The sequence below is a fragment of the Phodopus roborovskii genome, unplaced genomic scaffold, assembly GCF_943737965.1.
Source record: "Phodopus roborovskii unplaced genomic scaffold, PHOROB, whole genome shotgun sequence".
In the NCBI taxonomy this organism is placed as follows: domain Eukaryota; kingdom Metazoa; phylum Chordata; class Mammalia; order Rodentia; family Cricetidae; genus Phodopus; species Phodopus roborovskii.
In genome coordinates this window covers 38,625,839-38,649,454 of record NW_026125281.1, presented here as the reverse complement: position 1 = coordinate 38,649,454, position 23,616 = coordinate 38,625,839, and the positions used below count along the sequence as shown (strand labels likewise).

The window sequence follows — 23,616 nt, the reverse complement described above, 5'->3', positions numbered from 1 at the left end:
ATGGCTTCATGGGGGGTAGATAAGGAGAAGCTCCCTGAGAGGGGAGGTCTCTGGGAGCTTCTGTTTGTCCACGTGCTTGACAAGGAGGAGTTGACGGCACAGAGCAGCTGGAGCACTGTGATGCGGCATCGTCTAGTGGTAAAATTCCCATGTGGTCACTGTTAACCTCAACCCTGAACTCTTCTGTTTTAGGCAGTGTAGACCAAGGATGTCATGTTTGCTTAGGCCAAGGAAGCAGCTTGTATTTTAGTTTATGTACAAGGTTAGCTGTTACTGAGATTCTCCAGCTTTTGACACGGATCACTGTTATAGCTTCTGGTTTGCAGTGTTTGAGGCTCGCAGCTTTGAAGTCTGGACAGCTTTCTGGGAGCCTTTCTGCACAATGCTTTGTAGTTTCTCTTCTCCGGCTTTAGCTTTCCTTACTCCAGCCTCTGCTCTCTGTTCTTCCTCCTTCCACTGTCCCTCTTGCTCCTGTCCTGCTCCTCCTTTCTATTTGTGAAGCTACTTAGCCTTCAGCCCTCAAGCAGTCACTTCACACTTTTGTAGCTTTGCCTTGCTGATGACTCAGTCATCTCTAATGCTTCAAACCAGCCCAGCATGCACAGCTAGAGGCACAAGGAGAGATCCATTTTAGAATGGGTCATCCTTAAAAGATGATTTGCAGGAAAGGCCCATGAGCCTGGTTTTAGAGTCGGAAAAGGACATGTCCTGACACCACATGCAGCTCGTGCAAATGAAGGCTTGTGTTGTACCAGTCACCATCGTAGCTCTTGCACTGGTAACCACAGTCCTTTTCCTCCTCCTCCTTCTTCTGAATATGGAGGAAAGCATATATTTTATTGTTTCCTGTTTTTATTTAAATTTGAAACAAGTTTGTTTTACATGTCCATCCCAGTTCCTTCACCCTCCCATCCTACCCTATCACCCCCAACAACCCCCAGCCCATCCCCTTTCTGCTCCACAGGGAAAGGGATGGCTTCCATGGGGAGTCTTCAAAGTCTGTCATATCATTTTGAGCAGGGCGTAGTCTATCTCCCATGTGTCTAGCCTGAGAAAGTATCGCTCTATGATGGATGGGCTCCCAGAGTCCATTTGTATACTAGCGATACATACTGATCAATTAGTAGAGGTCCCTTTGACTGGCCAGTCCTCCCAACTAATACACACATTTAGGGAGTCTATCAGACTGGTCCACTAGAGAAGGGGAAAGGAACAAGATCTCCTGAGCAAGTAGGGAGCATGGAGGGAGGAGAGAGGGAGTTCAGGGAAACAGAAGGGGACCCTCGTGGGAATTCTTGCCGAGTCATCTACCATTCAAGGAGGCTGGTGATAGCAAAAGTCCCCAAGACTGACAATCTAAAAAAATCTTGGCTGTGTCTGCACCTTCAGGATCTGGGTGACCAGCTAAAACATTATATAGGTTTCTTTTCAAGGATTCTGTCAGAGTTGATAATGCTACTGGTAGCTAAAGAAAGCCCACCTGGCTTGGGGTTTACTGTCCATTTTCCAAAAAGAGTAGAAGTGAAAAGAGAGAGCTCAACGTGTGCCAAACTGAGAGCCAAATTGCCTAATCCGAGTGCCATTCTGTTGGTGGAAGCATAAGCCACAGGAACACTCACTGAAAGAGTAAGAGTGGAAGAACTTAACAGCAATGAGTATGTTCTAACACAGATTTAACATCTTTCCATTATACTAGGGAAACAGCATCCCTCCCTTTACCACACATCCTCACATGAGGAGAATTAGCTGAGGTTTTCCCAGCCTCACTCTGAGAACTCTCCACTTCAACAATACTTATCTTTCTCAACAAGTCAGCAAAGTATCGTGACTTTGACTAGGCACAGAGGGCAAATATTTGTCTCAGTGACAGTCCGGCTAAGGGGTTTGAGGTCTCTATGACAGGCATGCTAACAGGTCTTAACTGGGCAAGGTTTTTCACAGTTTGTATGCCATGAATTCAAATATTTTTGTTTATTGTCGTGCTACTTTTACTAATTTTAAGGGAACCTCTCAAATGTAGGACTTGCTCAGTCCATATACTAGAAAGATATATATCGGTAATCTACACTGTTAATTTTATATCTCTGGAAATTGAATGAACTGACATTTAAGTTGCTATCAGTTTTATTTCTCCAGAGTATTTACCAACCTTTTCAGATAACACTTTCTGACTCGAGAGTTCTGAAGGACCTAGAAAATGGCTTTGTGAAGCTTTTCTGTTTGCTTGTGAGTTTTTCTTCTGTTATTTCATTTTACTTTTTCCAGACAAGGTCTTTCTATATAGCCCAGGACAGACTTGCAACTGTTAACCTCCCTCAGCCTCCCATAAGCTAATAGTACCAACCAAGGAGGCTTGCCTCTGCTTATGAGATTTGAAATAATTATTTTCGAACAAATGGCAAAGCTATGTCTATTATCAGCTATCTAGGCTGAGCACGATATTCCTTGCTACAACCCACAAGATCACACAGTAATTATACAGCTATCACGTCATGAAATATCTCAGAAGAATTAAAGAATCTTCTAATAGATAAACCCAGTACAAAAGTTGTAATAGAGTTATAGTCTTGTGAATGAAGTAGCAGTAGCTGTTTCTTCTTGTAGGTTCTTCCGTAGCGTATTCCTTTCTGCAACTAACTCGGGATTTACTTCCCATAGTTCAGCACTATCTGTTCATTTACTGAGAACAAATTTCTCCCATGCATTTGGAGTTTACTGATTACACTCCCTAGTTATGTGTAAAACCTGTTCTCCATTAACAGCTCCAAATTTAGTGATTACATTCCTTAACTATGTGTGAGACCTGTTTCTTACTATCAGGTTCTTATTCCCTCTCCATTGCAATTGCAGAGATCTGCCTTCCTGCAATTACCTTTATTGACTGTCATTTGATCATTATTTAGAGCACAGTCCAAATCATTCCATCTAAGACATGCCTAGGTATTCAAGGACAGAGAGTTACTACACGTCCAAAGCTGTTGATTCATAGCTGCCTAGATGTATAGAAAAAAATAATCATGACCTGGTACCTCACTGGCAGATAGATAAGCAATACCCTAAACTAACCTGCACTAACTATTTTCAAACTGCCTGTTTTATTAACTCTAGATTTTAGCTCAGAGATTCACTGCTCCCTCCTATTTCCCATGAGAAGATAAAGACAAAGGTAATTGGCCCATTTGCTCATCCTCAGGGAAAAGTACACTTTAGTCTTGAAGGCCTGTGCCACCCTGAAGCTAGAGCACTGAAAGGAGCCAGGTTTTGTTTCTTGTATGAATTAAACTTAGACCCTCTCTTTGATCCTCAGTCCTAACCGAGGATAAACATTTCTCTTAGCAGTTTTGGTTCATGACTGTGCGTGTAAATCTTACCTGCCTTGCTGACACTGAGAAACTCAAGCCTCACATTGTGTTGGAAAAAGAATTACTGCTGTGAATGTGTATATATACCAATATATCCCAAAACTGGGAAGGAAGTCAGAAAAACAAAGAGAAACAGTGAAAGCGAGAAAGAAAAAACAGAAAAAGGGAGAAATGAAACAGAAGAAAGGAACATGCGGAGGAGCAATTGTGTGTGGGTGGATTCCTTTTCCCTCAGACTCTAGGTCCTTCACTTACTTGTACTTCTTGGGTTTTGCTTTTTCTTTTCTTTTCCTTTTTTCTTTTCCCTTTTTTATGAACCCTGAGTTAGAAATGTTAGAAGCAATGCATTTTAAAGATTTTTGATAATTCGTCTCTAGGAAATGGGTTCCAAAATGTCAGTTCATTCACTAGGAAGAGATCCTGGTCCCATGCCAGTGGCCTCTCACACTACCCAAGCCACATTCAGAGTGCCTAGTGCAGTCCTATGCAGCTTCAAGCTTGAGTCAGCTGTCTCTGTGGATTTCCCCATCATGATCTTAACTTTCCCCTTTCTCATATACTCCCTCCTCCCACTGCTTGGCCTAGTCCTTAGCTATGGGTCTCTGCATCTGCTTCCATTAGTATTGGATAAAGTTTCTATGATGACAATTAGAGTAGTCATCAATGATTACAGGAGAAGGCTGGCTCATAGCAGCTACAAAGGAGAACATTTAAATTTGGAGCATGTGTACAGGTTCAGAAGCTTGGTCATGAGCATCCTTATGGCAGGAACAGGAAGCAGGAATTGCATCATGGTTCTAGAAAAGAATTTGAGAGCTACCTACATCCTGATCCATAGGCAGAAGGAAGTGTGAGAGGGTGACAGAGAAAGAGACACAGAAAGAGACAGAAACACTGAGAAAGAAAAAGAGAGAAACAGAATCTGGTATGCATTGTTGGAACCCCAGAGCCCACCACCAGTGAAACACTGCCCCCAACAAGGCCACATTTCCTGATCCTTCTATTCCTTTCAAAGAACTCCAGCCCCTGATACTAAGAATTCAAATACATGAACTTATGGGGACCATTGTTACTCTAATTATCATATATATCAACATCCTCTCTCCACATGGGGATTTAATATGGCTGGTATTGGGCTTATGAATATTTTCTTACCCATTATGAATTTATATATGCAGCTGCCCTGTTGTGTTCAGAAGACATTGTTTACTTATACTCATGCACTATCTCTGCTCTTACAGTTTTTCTGTCCTTTGTGTGGAGGGTATGTACTAAAGATGTTCAATTTTCTCTGAGCATCCTTCAGTTTTATATTCTGTGTGCTTTGTCAGGTTGTGAATTTCTGCATTAATCGCTGACTACTGCAAATAGAAGCTTCTCTGATGAGGACTGGGAGTTGTATTCATCTATAAATATGAATATAAGTCAGTGGAAGTGGACTTAATATTCATTTAACAGAAAGTAATATTTTTTCTCCCTATGAGTATAATCTATCTAGCCACAGGTTCTCATAAAAGCATCTACATGGAGAAAGAAGAAAAGTTGTATCAAGTTTAGAAGTCATTATGCCCAATACCTGTCTGCAATGTATTAGCATTGCATGTGATTGGCACAAATCATACTTACTAAAACACGGTTCTCTGCTGGCATAGATGGCATATTTGAAGAATTTGTACTCCTTCATAAGCATAAGCAATTTGGTTCTATTTCAAGTGTTATAGGAAACCATTAAAGGTTAAATGTTGTTGTTAACCCAATTGATTTACAGTTTTTAATTTCCATTTTAAACTTCCCATTCTTGCTTTTGTTTGATGGTTGTTAGATTCTGACTCCAAAGAAGCAAGGGAAGCAACTAATCTGTAGTTACTTGGACGAGTAAAGAGTTTAATATGATAATAAGAGTGATCAGTAGGGTAAAGTTAAGGGATTACCCTTCGCAAGTAGAAGTCCCTGGGTGTGAGGGACAGGTAAGAAACACTAATGTGCAATATCGACTTCCTGGTAGATTCTCCTGGCCTACTCTGTTAACGGGCTTCCAGGGAGACACCTTGTCTTTTTATATTTTGTTTGTTCATTTTATTTTATTTTATTGTTCCTGTTATTTTTTTCAGTTCCTCTGGATTGGCCTTTCTCTTATAGCAATTCGCATCCAGCCAAATCTTCAAAATGCCATTTCCCCAGGGTATAATATCTAAATTATTCCCTCTTCTAAAGCCTGTCTCTTTGCTGAGATTACAGTGCCCATTTTTATCTTTATATTTATGGTAGCCCTGACATCTTTCAGTTTCTGAAAAATAAAATTCAGTGTCAATTTTATGTCCCATCTGTTTGTCTTAAATGCTCATAAAATTTACCATAAATTGGGAAGACTTACCAGTGGCCACTTTTCAGGCCACCGCTTAAGTATAACCTCTTTATCATCCCTCCTTCTGTCATAACCAAAAAGGCTTCGCTCCCTGTGTAAAATTGTAGCCACCCCAGCTTTCAGTCATGGCTCTTGCCAGCAGCCTTTTCATTCTTATCTGCAGCAGGATGTCTCCCTGTGTAACAAGAGCCAGTGAGTCCAATACTGTTGCATTCCAATGAATAAATGCGTAGCTGTATAAACAAACTTACCTATGTAAGGAGTAAGGTGTTTCCGCCCGCCACCTTTCTTGTCCCACCGCCGTGCCAGCCCCAAATAATGCACTGAGACTCTGTATTTGATATAATGCTGTTGGCCAGGTACTTGTTTCTTATCGGCTAGCTCTGTCTTAAGTATTAACCCATTTCTGCTAACCTATGTATTTCCACGTGGTCTCCTCTTACCCTCTTTAGAACAAGAGAAAGCAATCCAGGAAAACTTTATTCATCTAAAAAAGAAATCAGACAGTTTTCATAGCATCAGTCACCGGGGAAAGAAGAAGAGATATTTAGAAGATATACTGACTATAGTGGAGGAGATAGTAGTTGTTTATAATGACCAGACTGAAATCAGAGGAAGACTGAAGGAAGGATGAGACATATGAACTTGAGAGCAAACAATGACAGGAAAGGATTGCTGAAGAGCCAGTCCAAAAGAGATGTTCCTACACAGACCATTTCCTGTACAAAGACACGCTTCACCTTGTTCATAAAGCAAAATAGAAACATGAAAACATGCTTCACAAGGGCATTCAGTGTAAAGAGCTGATGCATTAAATCATGAGATCCCATTCAATTTAAAAATGAAGAAAGGAAGCTTTCAAATAGTCTTACATAAAGCCAACATGGTGTGGAGTGATGTGGTAACATTGTAAACCTTTTATTAACTACGAAAATGACTAGCAATGAAAAACCTGAAATCTTGTAAGCATAGCCAAACTCAGCATGGCATACTGAGGAATAGATGCTTAAGCCAGTGAAGATCAAGGAATATAAAGAGGTTAAAATATAGGTCAAAGGGAATATAGGTTTAGATAATGGTTTCAAGTAAATGGGAGGGCATGTTTACTGAATATTACACAAAAGTCTTCTTTGTAGAAAGGTACAAGGGATAGGGATACATGCAAACAAATCAGATGTTAATGCAAAGCACAACAGACAGAATATTGGCTGTCAGGTGTACAGTCTTTGGCAAAATGTCTCAACTAGTCAATACTCAGGCTTGACATTCCACCTCCATGACACTGAAAGACACAAGGCAATTTCACTTCTGTAAAATTAATTGTGAACCAAAGACAGTTATTTCCAAATGACAGACACTATCATTTCGTGAACAACCACTTTCATTCTAAGTCAGATGTTAACTTTAAAACCAATTCAAAAAAGTAAAAGGCGTGTATTAAGGAAAAGATATAAAATCAAATTCTCCCAATATTTTCATGAAGCTTTTGAGAAACATACTAAATACTCACTTAAACTAGACAAAAACAGATGTTTTCTTCTCCCAATTTCTACTGGTAAGGTACGTAGGAGGCTTTTTAGGGGGCCATCATTTGTTGTTTTCCAAGGCCCAAAAGTATCCACATTTCTGTTCAGTCATTATCACAGTTAGTCACCATGTAAGACTCTCCAAAGGGATGTAAGAGCATGACATCTTAGTATACTGAGGACAGACTGAAATGCAAAGTTCAAGTGGCAGATAGCTTCTATTTAATATTTAAAGTAACATGCTACAATTTCTATAATTTTCTGTTTCATAATGCCCAGCCCCTATGTTCTTCCGACTGTCCACAAAAAAAGGGGGGGGGGGTTAGGAATGAGTGAGTGTTTTTACACTATTAAAATATTATTTATTTTCAAATATAAAACTAAAGCAAAAACAAAAGAATCTAGGAGATACAGAGAAAAAAAGAATAAGCTGAGAAAATTTACAGTTAAAAAAACTTTTACATAAGTTATTAGCTAAGAAGCTGCAGAGATGCCATCAAGAGCATGTAATATTTTTGCAGAGGATCTCAGTTAAGAATTAGACTAAAATAAAATTAATATGATTAAGATAATTATTACAATCATAAGACAAGATCCTTTGATATAATTTCTCTTAATTGTAATGGATTTTACTAGGACAATGAGTCTTCACATTATTTGCAATTGATACATCAAAATTTAGAATTAGAATTTTCAAATGAGGATAAATGACACTGTATAGAGTGTAATGGGACTGAGTCATTAAAGTGACAGCCATAGAAGAATGTGGACATGACTTTGGAGATGGGACTTTGAAGAGTAGGTGTGGCCTTGGAGAGTGGCATGGCCTTATTGGAGGAAGTATGTCACTATGGGGGCATTTTTGTGGTTTCTTTTGCTTGTCTGTGCTCAGTGTGACACTGAGACCACTTTTTATTGCCTTCTGTTCAAGATTTATCCAAGACTATGCCTTCCTGCTTTCTGCCATGCTCCCTGTCATGATGATAATGGACTGAACCTCTGAAATTGAAAACAAATCACCATAATTAAATGTTTTCCTTGTAAGAAATGTTGTACACATGGTGTTTCTTTACAGCAATAGAAACCCTAACAAAAACAGATCCCCAGCACCCACATAAAATCTAAAAACAATGCTGAATGTATCTGTAACCCTACCGACAGTTTTGGGTGAGGAGATAGACACACACCTGAATGTTATTAGCTGGCTTTGAGATCCAGGTTGAGTAACTCTGTCTCACAAAATAAGATAGAGAGTGATGAAGGAAGACATTCAATATCAACATCTCATCTCTATGTACACATTCATGTAAATTTGAACATATTAACACCTGTGCATATAGATGGATAGATAAAAATAGATGGATATTACATAGATGAATGAAATATTCGTAGATTTGATAGAGAGATAAACACTGAGATAGACACATAGGCAAGAATTAATAAATGAAGACAGATGAAAACAAAAATGATAGATAGATAGATACATAGATAGATATATAGATAGATATATAGATAGATAGATAGATAGATAGATAGATAGATAGATAGATAGATAGAAGATTGACAGACAAATGATAGGTAAATCCTAGAAAACAGCTTCATACAGTAAGGATATTGTTTCTAGGTCTACAGAGAAATAATAATAATTTATAGAATTATGAAGGTTACAGTCACTACACAATAAAGAAATTAAAATCTCTAGAAATTTTAAATCTCATATTCAGGAATAATATTCATAGCATATAAAGATATTAAGTAATTAAATAATGCTTCCTCACACATTTAATGATTATGATTCTTAATAGTATTCTCCATGAGTCTATGCAATTTAGAAATGCTATATTTAAATTTAATTTGAGTTATTTTGTTTTTCAGTACTTGAACATACTCTTTTTATTTCTGCCTTTGAAAGTCACTCACTGATTTTTATTCTATGCTTTGCCATCAAATATTTCTTTAGCTTTTGACTTGTATAAGGACAGTATGACATGTTTCTGTATTTTAACCTCATAGTCATCTTTCTAAGTTAAATATGTTAAATACTTTAAATAATTAATTTTTTCATTTTTATTAAAGAAATAATATAATATTGTACATGTACAAATTAAAATTAAATGAGTGTTCCCTTTAAAGATTTAATTCTCCTGGAAATAGACATAGGATAGAAAGATAATATAAGATAGTATCATATATTAGAAACCAGAAATTTTGTGACAGCTAAAAGAGAAAGATTAGAGTTGAAATATTTAGTTTGGATTTTTTGTTTTTTAACTATGTAATTTCTTTATATTAAAAATACATTTTCCCTCATACAATACATCTTGACCACAGTTTTCCCTCCATCCAAAATATTTGTAAACAGAATTAACATAAATATTAAATTGTTCATTACAAGTTATGTCTCATGTTTAGTTAAAACTCATGGGAGATACCAAGAAAATGACAAACTTGAGCTCATATTTTGGATGAGAGTAGGTGTACCCACGGTAGGTATTTACTCAGACCTGGCATGGAAATAGTTTCATAAATATGTGTTCATAGTGTGCATTAGTAGACACTTTGCCACTGATCTGCATCATCGACCCACTACATCTTAACTAAACACACTTAATGCTTTCTTCTTGGCCAGAGCCTCCTAGTCCTTCTGGTAGCACCACACTATGTCACTTTAATGAAAGGGTGATGATAGAAAGCCAGAACAAATGTAGTCATTATCAGACATTTTCATGTCACACATTTTCTACAATCCCCTTCACATATGTTTCACTTAAATTGCAACACCATGGGTTTTTTCTTGGCTTCTTCATGCACAGTTAGTTTTGGTTTACCCTTCCTTACTTCTCATTTCTTCCCTAACACATCCTTGAATGGTCTGTCCCCAGTATATCTTTTATTAAACATGTGTTACATAGTTCCCCCTCTAAATATTCCTTTCCACCAGTGATGTCTTTGCAATTTCTTGGATCCCATCCACATTGCAGAAATACATGAAAAATATTTGAAGCTAGGATCCTCATGTGATAACTGCCTTTCTGGGTCTGTGTTACCAAGCTCAACATAGCTTATTCAGATCCATCAATGCCCTAAAAGTTTGATGATTTTTCCAAACCAGATTCCCCGAATGGAAATCAGTAGTTGGAGTCACTGTGTTATTTAAAAAGCAAGCAAGAATAAGGAAGGTATATATACCTTGCCAGGGGCAAGGAAGGTGGAGGACATGATTGAAAAAAATATAATAGAAATGCATGTCTACATCTATGAACATATCAAAAAATTGGAAAACAAGATATGAAAAACAGCAAAATTCAAATCAAACAACATCTTGCTTTTGGAGAAACCAATAAAATACATGTTTGCAAATATCCCTTCAGGGGCTTCAGATGACATCACACAAATTTTCTTCCTTACTAAATTTTGGTAAATCTACTTCTATCATATTGCTTTATAATGCAATAAATCTACCATCCTCTATAATTATTAAATTGTCCTTTAAATAAAGGAACAAGAAACATGATCTTGATAAATGTCCTCATTTAGAGGATCCACAAATTAATCTCCCTGCACATTCTCAAACCAATTTGTTAATTAACGTTAATTTTCATCTGTTAATAATGTGATTTGAGGCAGAGGACATCCCAGAAATGCATATTATATACTTATTAGTTTGGCATTTTTATTGCTTAGACTTGCCTATCATCACAAGTACAAAATTAATCACATTTCAGTAGGGCAAGCGACTCCTACACAACAAGCACCATAAACAAAATAAATCTTCTACATAAATTAATATATAACTAATAAAATATTCCACAGACTCATATTCACTGGACGGCATCAAGAAGCTGCAAGAGGAAGGCGTCTATGCTGACATTTATTTACCTTAATAAGAAAATGACTGATGAGGAAGCATAAGTATGACTTGAAAAGCTTACAATTACACACATTCTGTTGTAACAGATGCAGCAGGACTACCAGGCGTCTGAGCTGAAAGAGTTGCTGTGGCACTTGAGCAAAGCAGTTATCCAGGGTTCTTGGCAGGGTAGTCATTATTGGTACTTTAACTGAGTTGTCTTCCAAGGCAGCAGAAGAAAGGCATGTTGGAAATGGGTATTCTGTTACTTATCTTCAAAGAAGAACAGTGTTCTTTCTTTTAAGTCTGTTGTTGTTTATGTGTAGGATAGATCTTTCTTTTCATTTTTAAGAAAGGATCACTGCTTCCAAAAATACAATGGGCCTTATTTTCAGAGGCAGTTTAAATTTTAGTTTATATTCTATTTTATTTTTCTTTAAAAACAAAATAGAATTGGGATCAAGTTTATTATACATGTATTGTGATTTACTGAATTAAAGTAATACGGTCTTAAGTCATCTCCTTTATTTCATATGTCCTTTCAAAAACAGGTGTCTTCTACCTATTCTTAGCTATTATCTGTATTGGTAGAGGATACCCAGGATAATAGTATGCAGTAGCAGACCAGATGCTACTGGGTTTAGTCCTTTCCCTCTCTCTTTCTAAAAATCACTGGATTATTTTCCTAATGCTAGCACCCAAGGACCAGTCCCTTATTTGGCCACAGTTTCATTCACACACCAAGGTCCAATAATCAAAATTCATTATTTGGCTAACATATCCAATCAGGACTTCCTAACTCACCCTAGCACAGACTCCCCATTTATCCCCTTAAAAGACCCACTACTGAAAAACAAACAAACAAACAAAACAAAAAAAAATAAAAGCAACAACAACAACAACAAACAAAAACGCTGTGATTCTATTTCTCCTTGTGTATCTTCAATGTCTGCCTTATATGACATCTTGGAGCCTTCACCCAGTAGCTGATGGAAGCAAAAGCAGAAACGCACAGCTGAACACTGAGCATAATTCTTGGAATCCCATTGCATAAACAGAGGAGTGATGAGCAAAGGGATCAAGATCAGGCTGAAGAAACACACAGAAACATCTTACCTGAACAAGGAGGAGTTCAGGCCTCCAGACTGAGAGCTGGGGGAAAAAAAGGGTAGGATTGACCCAGATCCCCCTTAACATGAGTGTCAGTTAGGAGGACTGGGCAATCTATGGGGCCTCTAGTAGTGGATCAGTACTTATCCCTAGTATATGCATGGACTTTGGGAACCCATTCCACATAGAGGGACATTCTCTCAGCCTAGACACATGGGGGAGAGGGAGAGCCTAGGCCCTGCTCCAAATGATATGACAGACTTTAAAGATCCCCCATTGGAGGCCTCATCCTCCCTGGGGAGCAGAAAGGGAATGGGATGTGGGTTTGGGGGGCAAGGGAGAATGGGAGGGAGAGGGAACTGGGATTAGCATGTAAAACAAGCTTGTTTCTAATTACGACTTTTAAAAAGAGGAAAAAAATGTAATCCAAAGGGGGGGCAAGAAAGAAAATAAAGATAGTTCAATAACTTGATTAAGCAATCTAAAAAGTCATGTCAATAAACACACATATTTATGCACACAAAAATGCATGCTTACTTCTTACTGTTTCTGCTTGCTGTTTTCTCTGCCTGACCCAGAGGCAGCCACCATCCCCAACTGCTTCCTCAGTGCTGAGTTTGGTATCTGGGCCATCCTATACTGATTCCCGGGGGCTGCTCTCCTTACACAGGACTACATTTCTATAGGTAAATGTACCTTCTTTAATATTTGCAGGCCCTCACACACTTTTAGTTTATTAGGACTGATATTCTACAAATGTCCACCTTACATGCAAAGATAGAGGAACTGCAGCGCATCCTTGGAGGGTTCTCAACAGACTTCTAGAATCAAGTTCTTCCTTAACTTGTGATCCAGGTAGGTGTGATCTATCAACCATTGAATCTCACTTTAAAATAGGGCATCACCATAGCAGAATGCAGGTCACTCTTGCTTACCTGTATTTTTGTGAGCGTTCCTGAAAAGCCATCTCCATTCCCAAATTCTACTAAAATTAACTGGTTACCACCGAGTCTCAGCTCAACTTCATTGAACACTCAATCATGATCCCTTCACCTCTTTGTTTGCTTTATAATTTTTATTGTAAAAATAACTTGCAAATAAATAAAAGCATCACACATCAAGGTTAACCAGACCCAATATCTGTGTAACTCAACGAACGTCTACAAATTTAGAATAGGCACTGAGAATGGAAGCTGGAGCTGTTGGACTTGACTCCAGGGACCAAATCTGAACTGAGATTGTGAAGCAGCAGACCAGCTAGTGGCAATCATTTACAAAGCATTAGTTGTCATAGCTGCTGCACCTACTGAGCTATGCATGCAGTTGTTACTGTTAATACATTGGTTGGTTTCATCTTTGACCCCACTATAATGTCAATGGTTCATTTCTGCTCAGTTTTTAGACCTGGTCCCCTTTCATATCAGGCCAAGACAGAAGACTGGAATGCAATAGGATACTCCAAGAAGAGAAGTTTTGTTGCACAGTGCTATAATTTTGCTAGTATTAGTTTGTTATTAATCCCTTATTATGCCTCTCATAAGGATAATTAAGTTTATAAATTTAGCTTTATCGTGGATAAGTGAATATTAAAAGACATAAATCCTTCCATTACCTGGGTTTTACACATGCACTATGGCCCTGTGCTACAATGGTTAAATAAGGGATATTATATAACTGTATATATAGATAATAAGTATATTAGTTATATAGAGTGCCATTGAAAATTCTAAATACTAAGCATCCCATTAGCACATAATAAAGAACAAATTAAGTATTCTGTGTGGACCCAAAGTCATAAGCCCAGCTTTTATTATTTTTTTAAATCCTTTTAAATATTTGTTTTGTGTGTATGAATGATATCTCTGTTGGTATTGTATAAAACCTACAGAGGTCAGAAAAGGTCATCAGGTGCCCCCAAACTACACTGCTTGGATACTGGGAAAGAAATCCAGTACTCTTAACAGCCCAGCCATTCCATCAAGCCCAATTTATTATTTGTAACTATTCAACATTCAATTTCAAGTTAACATGATGAAAACAGAGAGTGATCCTTCCAAGTATGGCTAACATAAACAACTGAAAAAATTTCATCAGTGCAACTGTGGAGAGTCACCAAGAGGCAGTTTCTCAAAATAGTTAAAAATGTTCCAGTAGCCAGGGAAGAAAAAGAATTCAGCAGTCTTCAATTAAGGGTGCTGGTCCACTTTCCAAAAACTGAAATGCCTGTCTCTAATTGCTTTTTCCGTAGAGCTGGAAGCTGCAGTGGAAGAAGCTAGAGCCCACTGTTCTTTCCCAGCAGGCCATTACCCTAAAGTTTGCAGGAGAGATCGAGTCCTTCCATATGGGTGGAGGATCAGTTTTCTACTGCATTGTGGATCTGATTACAAGTAAACCCCAAACAGAGAATTTACCAATGGCTTGGAAATCTCATAAAACTAAGAAGTAACCTTAAAATTATGATAAATGGGAACATTATGAAAATCTATCAGCTATTCCATTTTTCTTATGTGTGTGTGTGTGTGTGTGTGTGTGTAGCAATTTCAGATACCAAAACAGGCATACTGTTTCTTTTTATACATATATGCTGTGAGAAAGACTCATTTATAAACTTTGTTGTTAATTCATGAGACACAATATGTGCTTAACAGTAATTGATAAAAATTAGCACAATTATAATGCTCTGTAATAAGACCTAATTCTCTCAGAGTACCTGGGCAATGAAAGAAAGGGAGGTTAGTGACATTGAATTAAGGTTAATCACATGATCCTTCAGGAGGAGAGACTGTAGTAATGGAACTGCTGGACACTGGAGCAGACCACACACAGCAATGTAAATTGATTTGTCATTAAGTCCACTCATTGGCATCAGTTTATTCTGCTTCAAAATCATTTTCTTTTTTGGTTTTTCAAGATAGTGATTTCTCTATGTAACAGCTCTGGCTGTCCTGGAACTCTCTCTGTAGACCAAATTGGCCTCAAACTCATAGAGATCCCCTGATCTCTGTCCCCAAATGTTGGGATTAAAGATGTCTGCCATCATCACCCAGATAAAATTACATTTTCAGCTGAGTTTCCAGCGCTTGAAGAGGAGGCTCCACAAACAAGAGTACATACTGCTCTTGCAGAAGATGGGGGTCCAGTTTATAACAGCTGGCAACTGATACCACCTATAACTCTAGTTCCAGTGGATTCAATATCTCTGGCCTCTGAGAACTGATGCACACCCTTGTACTTGCTAGACACAGTGACCTACAAATAATAAAAATAAAATAGTAAGTGTAAAAAATATAAGTTCCCAAAACTCATGTCTAAGATATACATTATGTATGCATACATGAAAAAAACACAAACTCTGTAGTACATAAGTATATATATATTTATATATATACTTATATATATATAATTTACCTCTTTCCATATATATATACTGTATATATATTTATATATACATATATAAATATATATATAATTTACCTCTTTCCATATATATATATATATATACTATATATATATTTATATATATATAAATATATATAATTTACCTCCTTCCATATATATACTGTGTAAGTATATACACCCATAAATATGGTGGTAGATAATGAGTTTCTTCTATTTTATCTTTATGAATTTTCAGTTGAAACAGGTAGTAGCCATTTATACAAACAAATCAAAGTAAAGGAAGCTTTTATTTCCTTTCCAACATGCGTATACTGATTATTTTAAGTACAATTTATAGAAGTTATGATTATAATTTTATTATTTATACTGATTTGTTCCTATTAAGAAAATATAATAATATAATAGTAAATAAAACGAAAATAAGTAAGTCTCACACCAACAATGCTTATGATACTGCATGATGCATGCAAGTCTGCCTTATGATGGAAAGCAACAGTATGCTGTGGGCTAAGAGGCAAACTGAGAACTATGTAAAGAAAGGAAAACAATCCCTTTGGTCCTTAGGTGTAGCAGACTAGAAAGAAATAGGGAAGATGCCTAAAAGTACCTTGTATTTCAGACAGACAGAAAATCAGAAGGGCTAAGGCAACTTGTGATGAAGATGGCCCTCATAGTATGATCCTGCCCACCACAGGAAATGGCAAGTTGGGTAAACAGTGGAGGAAATAAAGACTGGCCATGCAGAAGCTGTGCACCTTGAAGAACTATTGATGTAGGAGGGAAAACTGCATTCTTCCCAGGAGGACATAAGCCTTCGAACTGAGCCCTGCTACAGCTCGTGAATCCACTATCCACCAGTAACCACATTCATACAATAGTACCTTTGTTCTTAGGTCCTAATTTTAGTTATTTGATGGAAGTTCTGTGCTGTCCTGTGATGAACAATCATATGGGAGATTAGCAATCCTATTTATGACCATGAGTTATAGTTTAGCTTTTTGAACATTGGTACAAGAAGAAATAGCTAATTTTATTTATACACATCAGTTTGTCCTTTAGCTGTGCAGTGAGTTAAAGACCCTCCCAATCCTTCAAATCTATCCTACCAAACCCTGAGATGTTATTCCGGCTGACTTTTAACTTAACAGTGGCAAGTAATTTTAAGATAATTATTAAAATGCTAAAATTCATCAGTGTGAATTTTAAGATGTCACTTTGATAATCTGTATCAATTTATAAACTATAGTACCTATAATCTCTAACTCACTTTAGTAAACCTCTACAGTCCTGAATTTTTTCTTATTCTATCTCCTATCCTGCCTCTCTCTCTGTGTGTGTGTGTGTGTGTGTGATCTGTTAGTGAGAGACAGAGCAGCTTCTTTATTTATTTCTATGGTATATTTGGACTCAAATAAGTGAATGGTGTCATTTATAACTAATCATAAAAGAACCAGAGTATTAGCCTCAAATGTTCACGCTAGTTTGAAATTTTATTTCACATATCCAGGTACCTCCTTCTCTCACTGTTTGAATATTTTTATATAATAAACAAATGAATGCATTCTGGTTACAAAGTGGTATTCTGCTCAGCATTCACTTAGGTGGCCAAATTTAAGTCTCAAACTTGATTGTGATTTCCTTGATTGCAGATCTAACGTTCATGGTTAAACCACAGGTGTGATTGCCACTAGAACAGTTGCTAATGATTACCTTTATGACATTGGATTATACTTTAGGCTGTGTTTTGAGGCATGTTTCAAGTTTTCACATGGTTACGTGGGCTGTTTATCACAGTAAGAGAACTCCTAGAATTAAATGGGAAATATCATGGTTATTCAGAAAATTGTCCTTCATGTAATAGCTACTCTAATCTTTGCTATCTCATTCCTGGCAAAGTGATTTACTTTTTGGTCTCATTTTTTTCTTTATTCCAAGCTTTGAAACTGTGCTATAATGTCAACATTTGGTGTTACAAGTTTCTATGTCTTGGTTTAGTTTAATTGTCAAGATGTGTAATTTTATTGCTGTGTTATACTTCATTATCTATTTAAGTGTGTTGAGTCATTTTTTTTCTCATATCTTTCTTATGTGGGTCAAATTTTAAATGTTTCAGAATTTTTCATGACAATCTGTTTTAAATTTCTAATTAAATTATATTGTAGTTAGAGACCACACTTTTTCTGATTAAATGCTTTTGTTTTTTCCTATTCCCTAGTCTAGCAGATTTTTGGAAATTATCACAAATGTTAAAAGAATTACATAATTCTCATTGCTAAGTAATGCATTTTATTAGTGTCACCCAGACCAGGTTGGTTGTGGGAGCTGGGCAGAGGTTCTAAGTACCTGCTGAAATTCACTCTGCTTGTTCATTTACTCATTGAGTGTTAAAATATTGATTCCATTGCATTGTTTGTCTTTCTGCCATTTGCATGCTTGATTTTTGCTCAATACTTTACTTAGGAGTTATTATATAATCAGGAAATTAATCTTTGAAAACTGTTTTAGTACCATTATTTTCCTCGGTGGTTTCCTCTGAAATTCACTACATTGCTGGGGGATGTCCTTCTATGTGCTGTGAATATATGTTTCTCCTCTTTGTTGGTGAATAAAGCTATCTCAGCTAACGGACAGGCAGGATGTAAACTGGCAGGACACCTGAGTGGGAGAATTCCGGGGAGAGGCATGCAGACAGTGTGTTGCCAGGGAGGCGGTGCCATATAGCTGCCAGGAAAGAAAGGGGCTCTGGCCTCAGTGGTCAGCCAAGACAGTGTAGAGAAAGATACAGGACCCGACTGGACAGATCTTCAATCTACATGTGGCTCTCAAACATTTGGGAAGAATTTCCACATAAAACCTGACAAAAGCTTTAAAAGGATTCTAAACACAAAAGAACAGAGGCAAGCATGACTTCAGGGTATCTGCACTTTCTCAGGTGTGCACTGTTTGCTAGAGACAAGCGGAACTAGGCTTCCTAACTCAGCTTTAGTGGCTCTTTTTAAAAGCCCTGCTATGAAACAATTAAATGGTGTTTACAAGTAGCTGGTGGCATTTTTCTTGGTGGAGACAAAGACCTAGAAACTCCACAGTTACGGCAATAAGCATGACTTCCGCCATGAAGCTATACACTTAGAAAGCAAAAGAATAGGACCGGGCCAGCCACCACTTTAATTTTAGCCATGCTGTTTAGCAGATTAAAGACTCCTGTGGTCAGAAAAAGATAGAGATTCATTGGAACAAAACCTCTAAACAGTATACAGCATGTTTAAAAATATAAATAGGATTGGAAGAGAAGATAAAAAGGATGAAGTCCTTTAAAAAGAAATAGAATAGCTGGATGTAGTGGCAGAGGCCTCTAATCCTACCACTCCAGAGGGAGAGGCTGAGGCAGAGGCATTGCTCTGATTTCAAAGCCAGCCTGGTTTACAAAGTGAATTTCAGAACAGCCAAAATTACACAGAGAAACCCTGACTCAAAATAATAAAAAAATGAAATTAAAAAAAAACAAAATTAAGTAAAAGAAATAAAGTAATTTAACAGAAACTACATAAAAATGGAAAATAAACAGAGAGTCTGGATACTATATGTTATTGTGTTGTCTTTGAAATGTTTGATTGCTAAGCAGGGAGCAACAGCTACTAAAAGACATTTGATTATAAATGCTGCTGTATTAATCCAAACTATATATTTTGAAAATGCCTTAAATTAAAATTTTAAGTCTAAGGACTTTAGGAAAGTGGTTATGCTTTGTTTCCACAGAAGATGAAATGGTGTGGATTCCTTCTACACTTATATGGTTTGATCAAACAATATCCCCTTAAGCATTGGTCCAGACGATACAACATCCAAAACCCCGAGATGATGCAGCCTCACAAACCACTCCAGCCAAGATTTGGCAGTACTTCTGGTTTTCTCAGGATCCCCTTGGGGTTGACAGCTCCTCAAAACAACAGGAAGCAGTTTGGAGAGAACTATACCAACATTCATAAATACTGTTGACAAATGCTTTTTTTCATTTAAACAAGATTGGTTGTAAATGATTAAGGATCATAGTCAATCTCTTTTTAAAGGACAAAAGGAATAAAATATAGAAAAGAATAATTATCATTGGTATGGATTTTGGCTTATTGATATAAATTTAAGGTCAATTTTCCTATATGTATATTTCTACTCTTGTTTAAGTTTTTTGTTTATAAAGGTCTTTTAAAAATTGTAATTCATAATTAAATACATATTATAGATAGTTACCTATAAGAATGAAAATTTATAGTCATGTTAGGTTTTCTAGATATACAGAGACATATTTCAAATGGATAGGCATTCTTCAAACCTACTCAAATACCTACAGAATATGGCATTTAGAATGCTCCTGGGAACATCACTTATGTCAGAGAGGGTAATGGGCATCAAAGACACTCATTATGGAGTTTGTCTTCAATGTGGCAGAAATAGCCATTTGTATAAGAAATTGGTCTGGCCTGGAATGCTTGACAGCACGCTGTCCACACTGGAGAAGCAGCTTACAAAGAAAAGTAACTGCTGAACTTGACAAGAGACAGGATGGTCCTTCAAGGCTCTTAATTCACAGAAAAGTTTGCCAGAATCTCTGGGCCTATAGGCTGAAGAGGAATGTGCTAATGTTAGGCAGGAACTTTTGTGACTGTCTCTGTCACTCCTAGAGTTTATATATTATATATTATCCTTCTGAGGCCTTTGATGGAGCTAACGACAGATAGCTATGGCTATAGCTTAATTTAGTTATGATAAAAGTGTAAGTTACATATAAAAGTTTAGACTCAAAAATATAGGCTAGGTGATAGACTAGTTTCTTTATAATTTGCCAAATATTATCAGACTAATATTGTTCCCTATAGTTTTTGCTCGATAAATGTTTTTTGATATGATTTTACTATGTTAAAGTTAAATCTTCCTTTTTATTTAGACAGAAAAGAGATGATGGTGTTGATGATGTCCTTCTGAATGATGTGAATATAAGAAGCCTGAGCTATCAGCCAAAGAGGTTATAACAATATAAGCCTGTGTATATTTATGGGGACTGAAGAGTGGCAGGACCAGGATGGACAGAAGCTTCTAACAACACTACATTTCGTGTGTATGTCATATAACTGCTCAGTCTTTCTGTACTGCAGCACATTTCACCTTCACCTTTCAGATTTTACATATATCTGGTACATATCCACAATGTGGTAGAGGTTGTTTGTCTTTTGGTTTTTTGTTTGTTTGTTTGTTTTTGCTTTGTTTTTTGTTTTGTTTTGTTTTTGTTTTTGTGGTTTTGTTTTAGTTGTTGTTGAGAAAATAATTTGATATTTCTTTCTAAAATAAATAATCTGCCTGTATCATATCAATTATATTAATGTTATTAGCATGGCTATGATGCTATATATCACCATGCAATTTGACTTACACTTATCCCAACTTACATACCACTTTACATTTTATGTACTTCTTTTAGTAGTAAATGAAGTCTTTATTTATTTTTTTAATATTTTGGCATACTAGGAAAATAATTTTCTCACTTGATTAAGTAACTGTTACTGGTTATTGTATGTCTCTTCAACGCAATCTTAAAGACTAATATTTGGTCATTTTTAATAATTTTTAAAGAGGATGAAAAATCTGTCCCCATTAGTCCACACTTATAAATTCGAAGACACATGACTCTGCTTAAGATGAATAGAGAAATACATATACGTTTACTTATGTCAATAGTTCAGACAACATGCATTAATCAATTTGCAAAGTCAATTTTAAGTTTAGCATTTTAGGAACATTCACAGTTAAGTCCAATATAAAAATCATAACCATGATTTTCCTATTCAGAATTTTAGGAAATAGTCAGATTTAACAAGGCCAATATACTGTGACATTTCACCTTCTACCCTATAGTCCTCCAACGTCACTTGTACCTGATGCTTTGGTTCTATTTAAAGTCTGTCTTTATGTTATATTGTGAAAACTAAAATATTTTCTAAATATTAGCTAAAATAATTTTATCTTTACTCATTTATTACTTATTTGAATTTCTTTTCATGGTCATTTCATGTGAACCAAATGTGTGTATACATGTGTGCATATGAAACCACACGCATGTATTGTACATAGATGTACACACAGACATATACCTGTAAATGTAACTGCTCTAAGTAGCTCTGTTGAGACAGTGTTCCCACACATCAAGCCCACTGAAAGGCATCAGGAAATGTTCACATAATGAAGTGCTGAATTCTCTATAACATGAAAAAATAAAATACCCAGAGACAAATATTGGGGTGCAATCTGAAGATCAGGGAAGGAAAGCAGCCAAGCTACCAGGGGGCTCTCCCCTCTAAAAGGGCTGGGGCATTCCTAGTCTCTGCATAGTGGGAGAATAATGCCTGATACTGAGATTTTGCTCCTGTCTTACATACCTCCCTAACACTGGGATTAATGGTGTGTGCTCCCAGGTACTGAGATCATCTTTGTGTGAGCTGTTTCTTTTTGGGACTGGATCAATATTGTAGAGATCTGGGTGGCCTTGTCTTGATCCTGAATTACTGGATTGCAGGTGTGTACCACCACCTCCTAGCTCCTGGTTGCTGGGATTAAAGGTGTGTGCCTGGGTTCTATAGCTTGTGGCTGACTTTGTTTTCTGAATCCTCAGGCAAGATTTAATAAATCGTAAATAATATATCACTACAACCCTCCCAATTCCTGAAATGACAGAAAGGACATATGTTTTGTGACACAGCATTTTATTTATTGATATTACTGATTTCAGTCTGCTAGAAATGTGTCATAACTGGAATAGCTGGAAAGGATGAAGATTGAAAAACACTGGGGTAGCCCTCAACGTTGTCTTAAAATCTACCAAAAATTGATTTCATAAATATCATTCATATCCAATGCTACCACAAGCATTTCAGGTTTTTTTCATGACTGTTGCCATAATCAAGAACTTCCTCTCTTACATAATTGTTAAAGCTCAGAATAGTACCTATAGCTTCCCAACAGATAAGCATAAGGACTTTTATTTTTTATCTTTTGCTCATACACATCATGTTTAATTAATAACTATTCAACAAATCACAAAACTACTTATATTTCCAATCATCATCTATTTGGAGTTTCTGTAATATTCTTATCATTACTGTAATTTTTAAACATTCCTTCTCTAATACCCACCCCATTCTTTACACATCTCCTTTGTCCATCTTAGCACTGTTATCTATTTCTATAAAATAAAACATACTTTTCAAAACACCCAGAACATGGCCAGAAGTTCTTGACCAGAGTCGCCATGGTTTCCTGATTCAACAGTGCTTGAACGGAACCCGGCGCTTGACCCCTTCGACCCTAGCCAGCCACTCCGGGACAGAACGCTTTGCAACCTCTTTGCTCAGCCGCTCCAGCGTGGCCACCGTGCCCGCTGTCGCCATGATGAGCACTGCCCTGACCACCGCATCTCCCTCGCAAGTGCGCCAGAACTACCACCAGGACTCGGAGGCTGCCATCAACCGCCATATCAACCTGGAACTGTATGCCTCCTATGTCTATCTGTCTATGTCTTGCTACTTCGACCGGGATGATGTGGCTCTGAAGAACTTTGCCAAATACTTTCTCCACCAGTCTCTTGAGGAGAGGGAACACGCTGAGAAACTGATGAAGCTGCAGAACCCACGAGGCCGCGGAATCTTCCTGCAGGACATCAAGAAACCAGACCGTGATGATTGGGAGATCGGGCTGAACGCAATGGAGTGTACACTGCACTTGGAAAAGAGTGTGAATCAGTCACTACTGGAACTGCACAAACTGGCTACTGACAAAAATGACCCCCCCCTTGTGTAACTTCATTGAGACACATTACCTGAATGAGCAGGTGAAGTCCATCAAAGAACTGGGTGACCATGTGACCAACTTGTGCAAGATGGGAGCCCCTGAATCTGTCATGGCAGAATATCTCTTTGACAAGCACACCCTGGGACACAGTGAGAGCTAAGCTGACTTCCC

At 37.2% G+C, this 23,616-nt stretch overlaps 1 protein-coding gene across 1 annotated transcript; it reads left to right on the top strand.

Annotated features, from left to right (window-relative positions):
* Window positions 1–23,616, top strand: LOC127233138 (ferritin heavy chain-like). The gene is given in 4 exon segments (XM_051199560.1): window positions 1–138; window positions 14,462–14,655; window positions 22,875–23,439; window positions 23,441–23,616. Coding segments are annotated over 4 exon segments (1,062 nt in total). The 3' UTR covers window positions 23,606–23,616.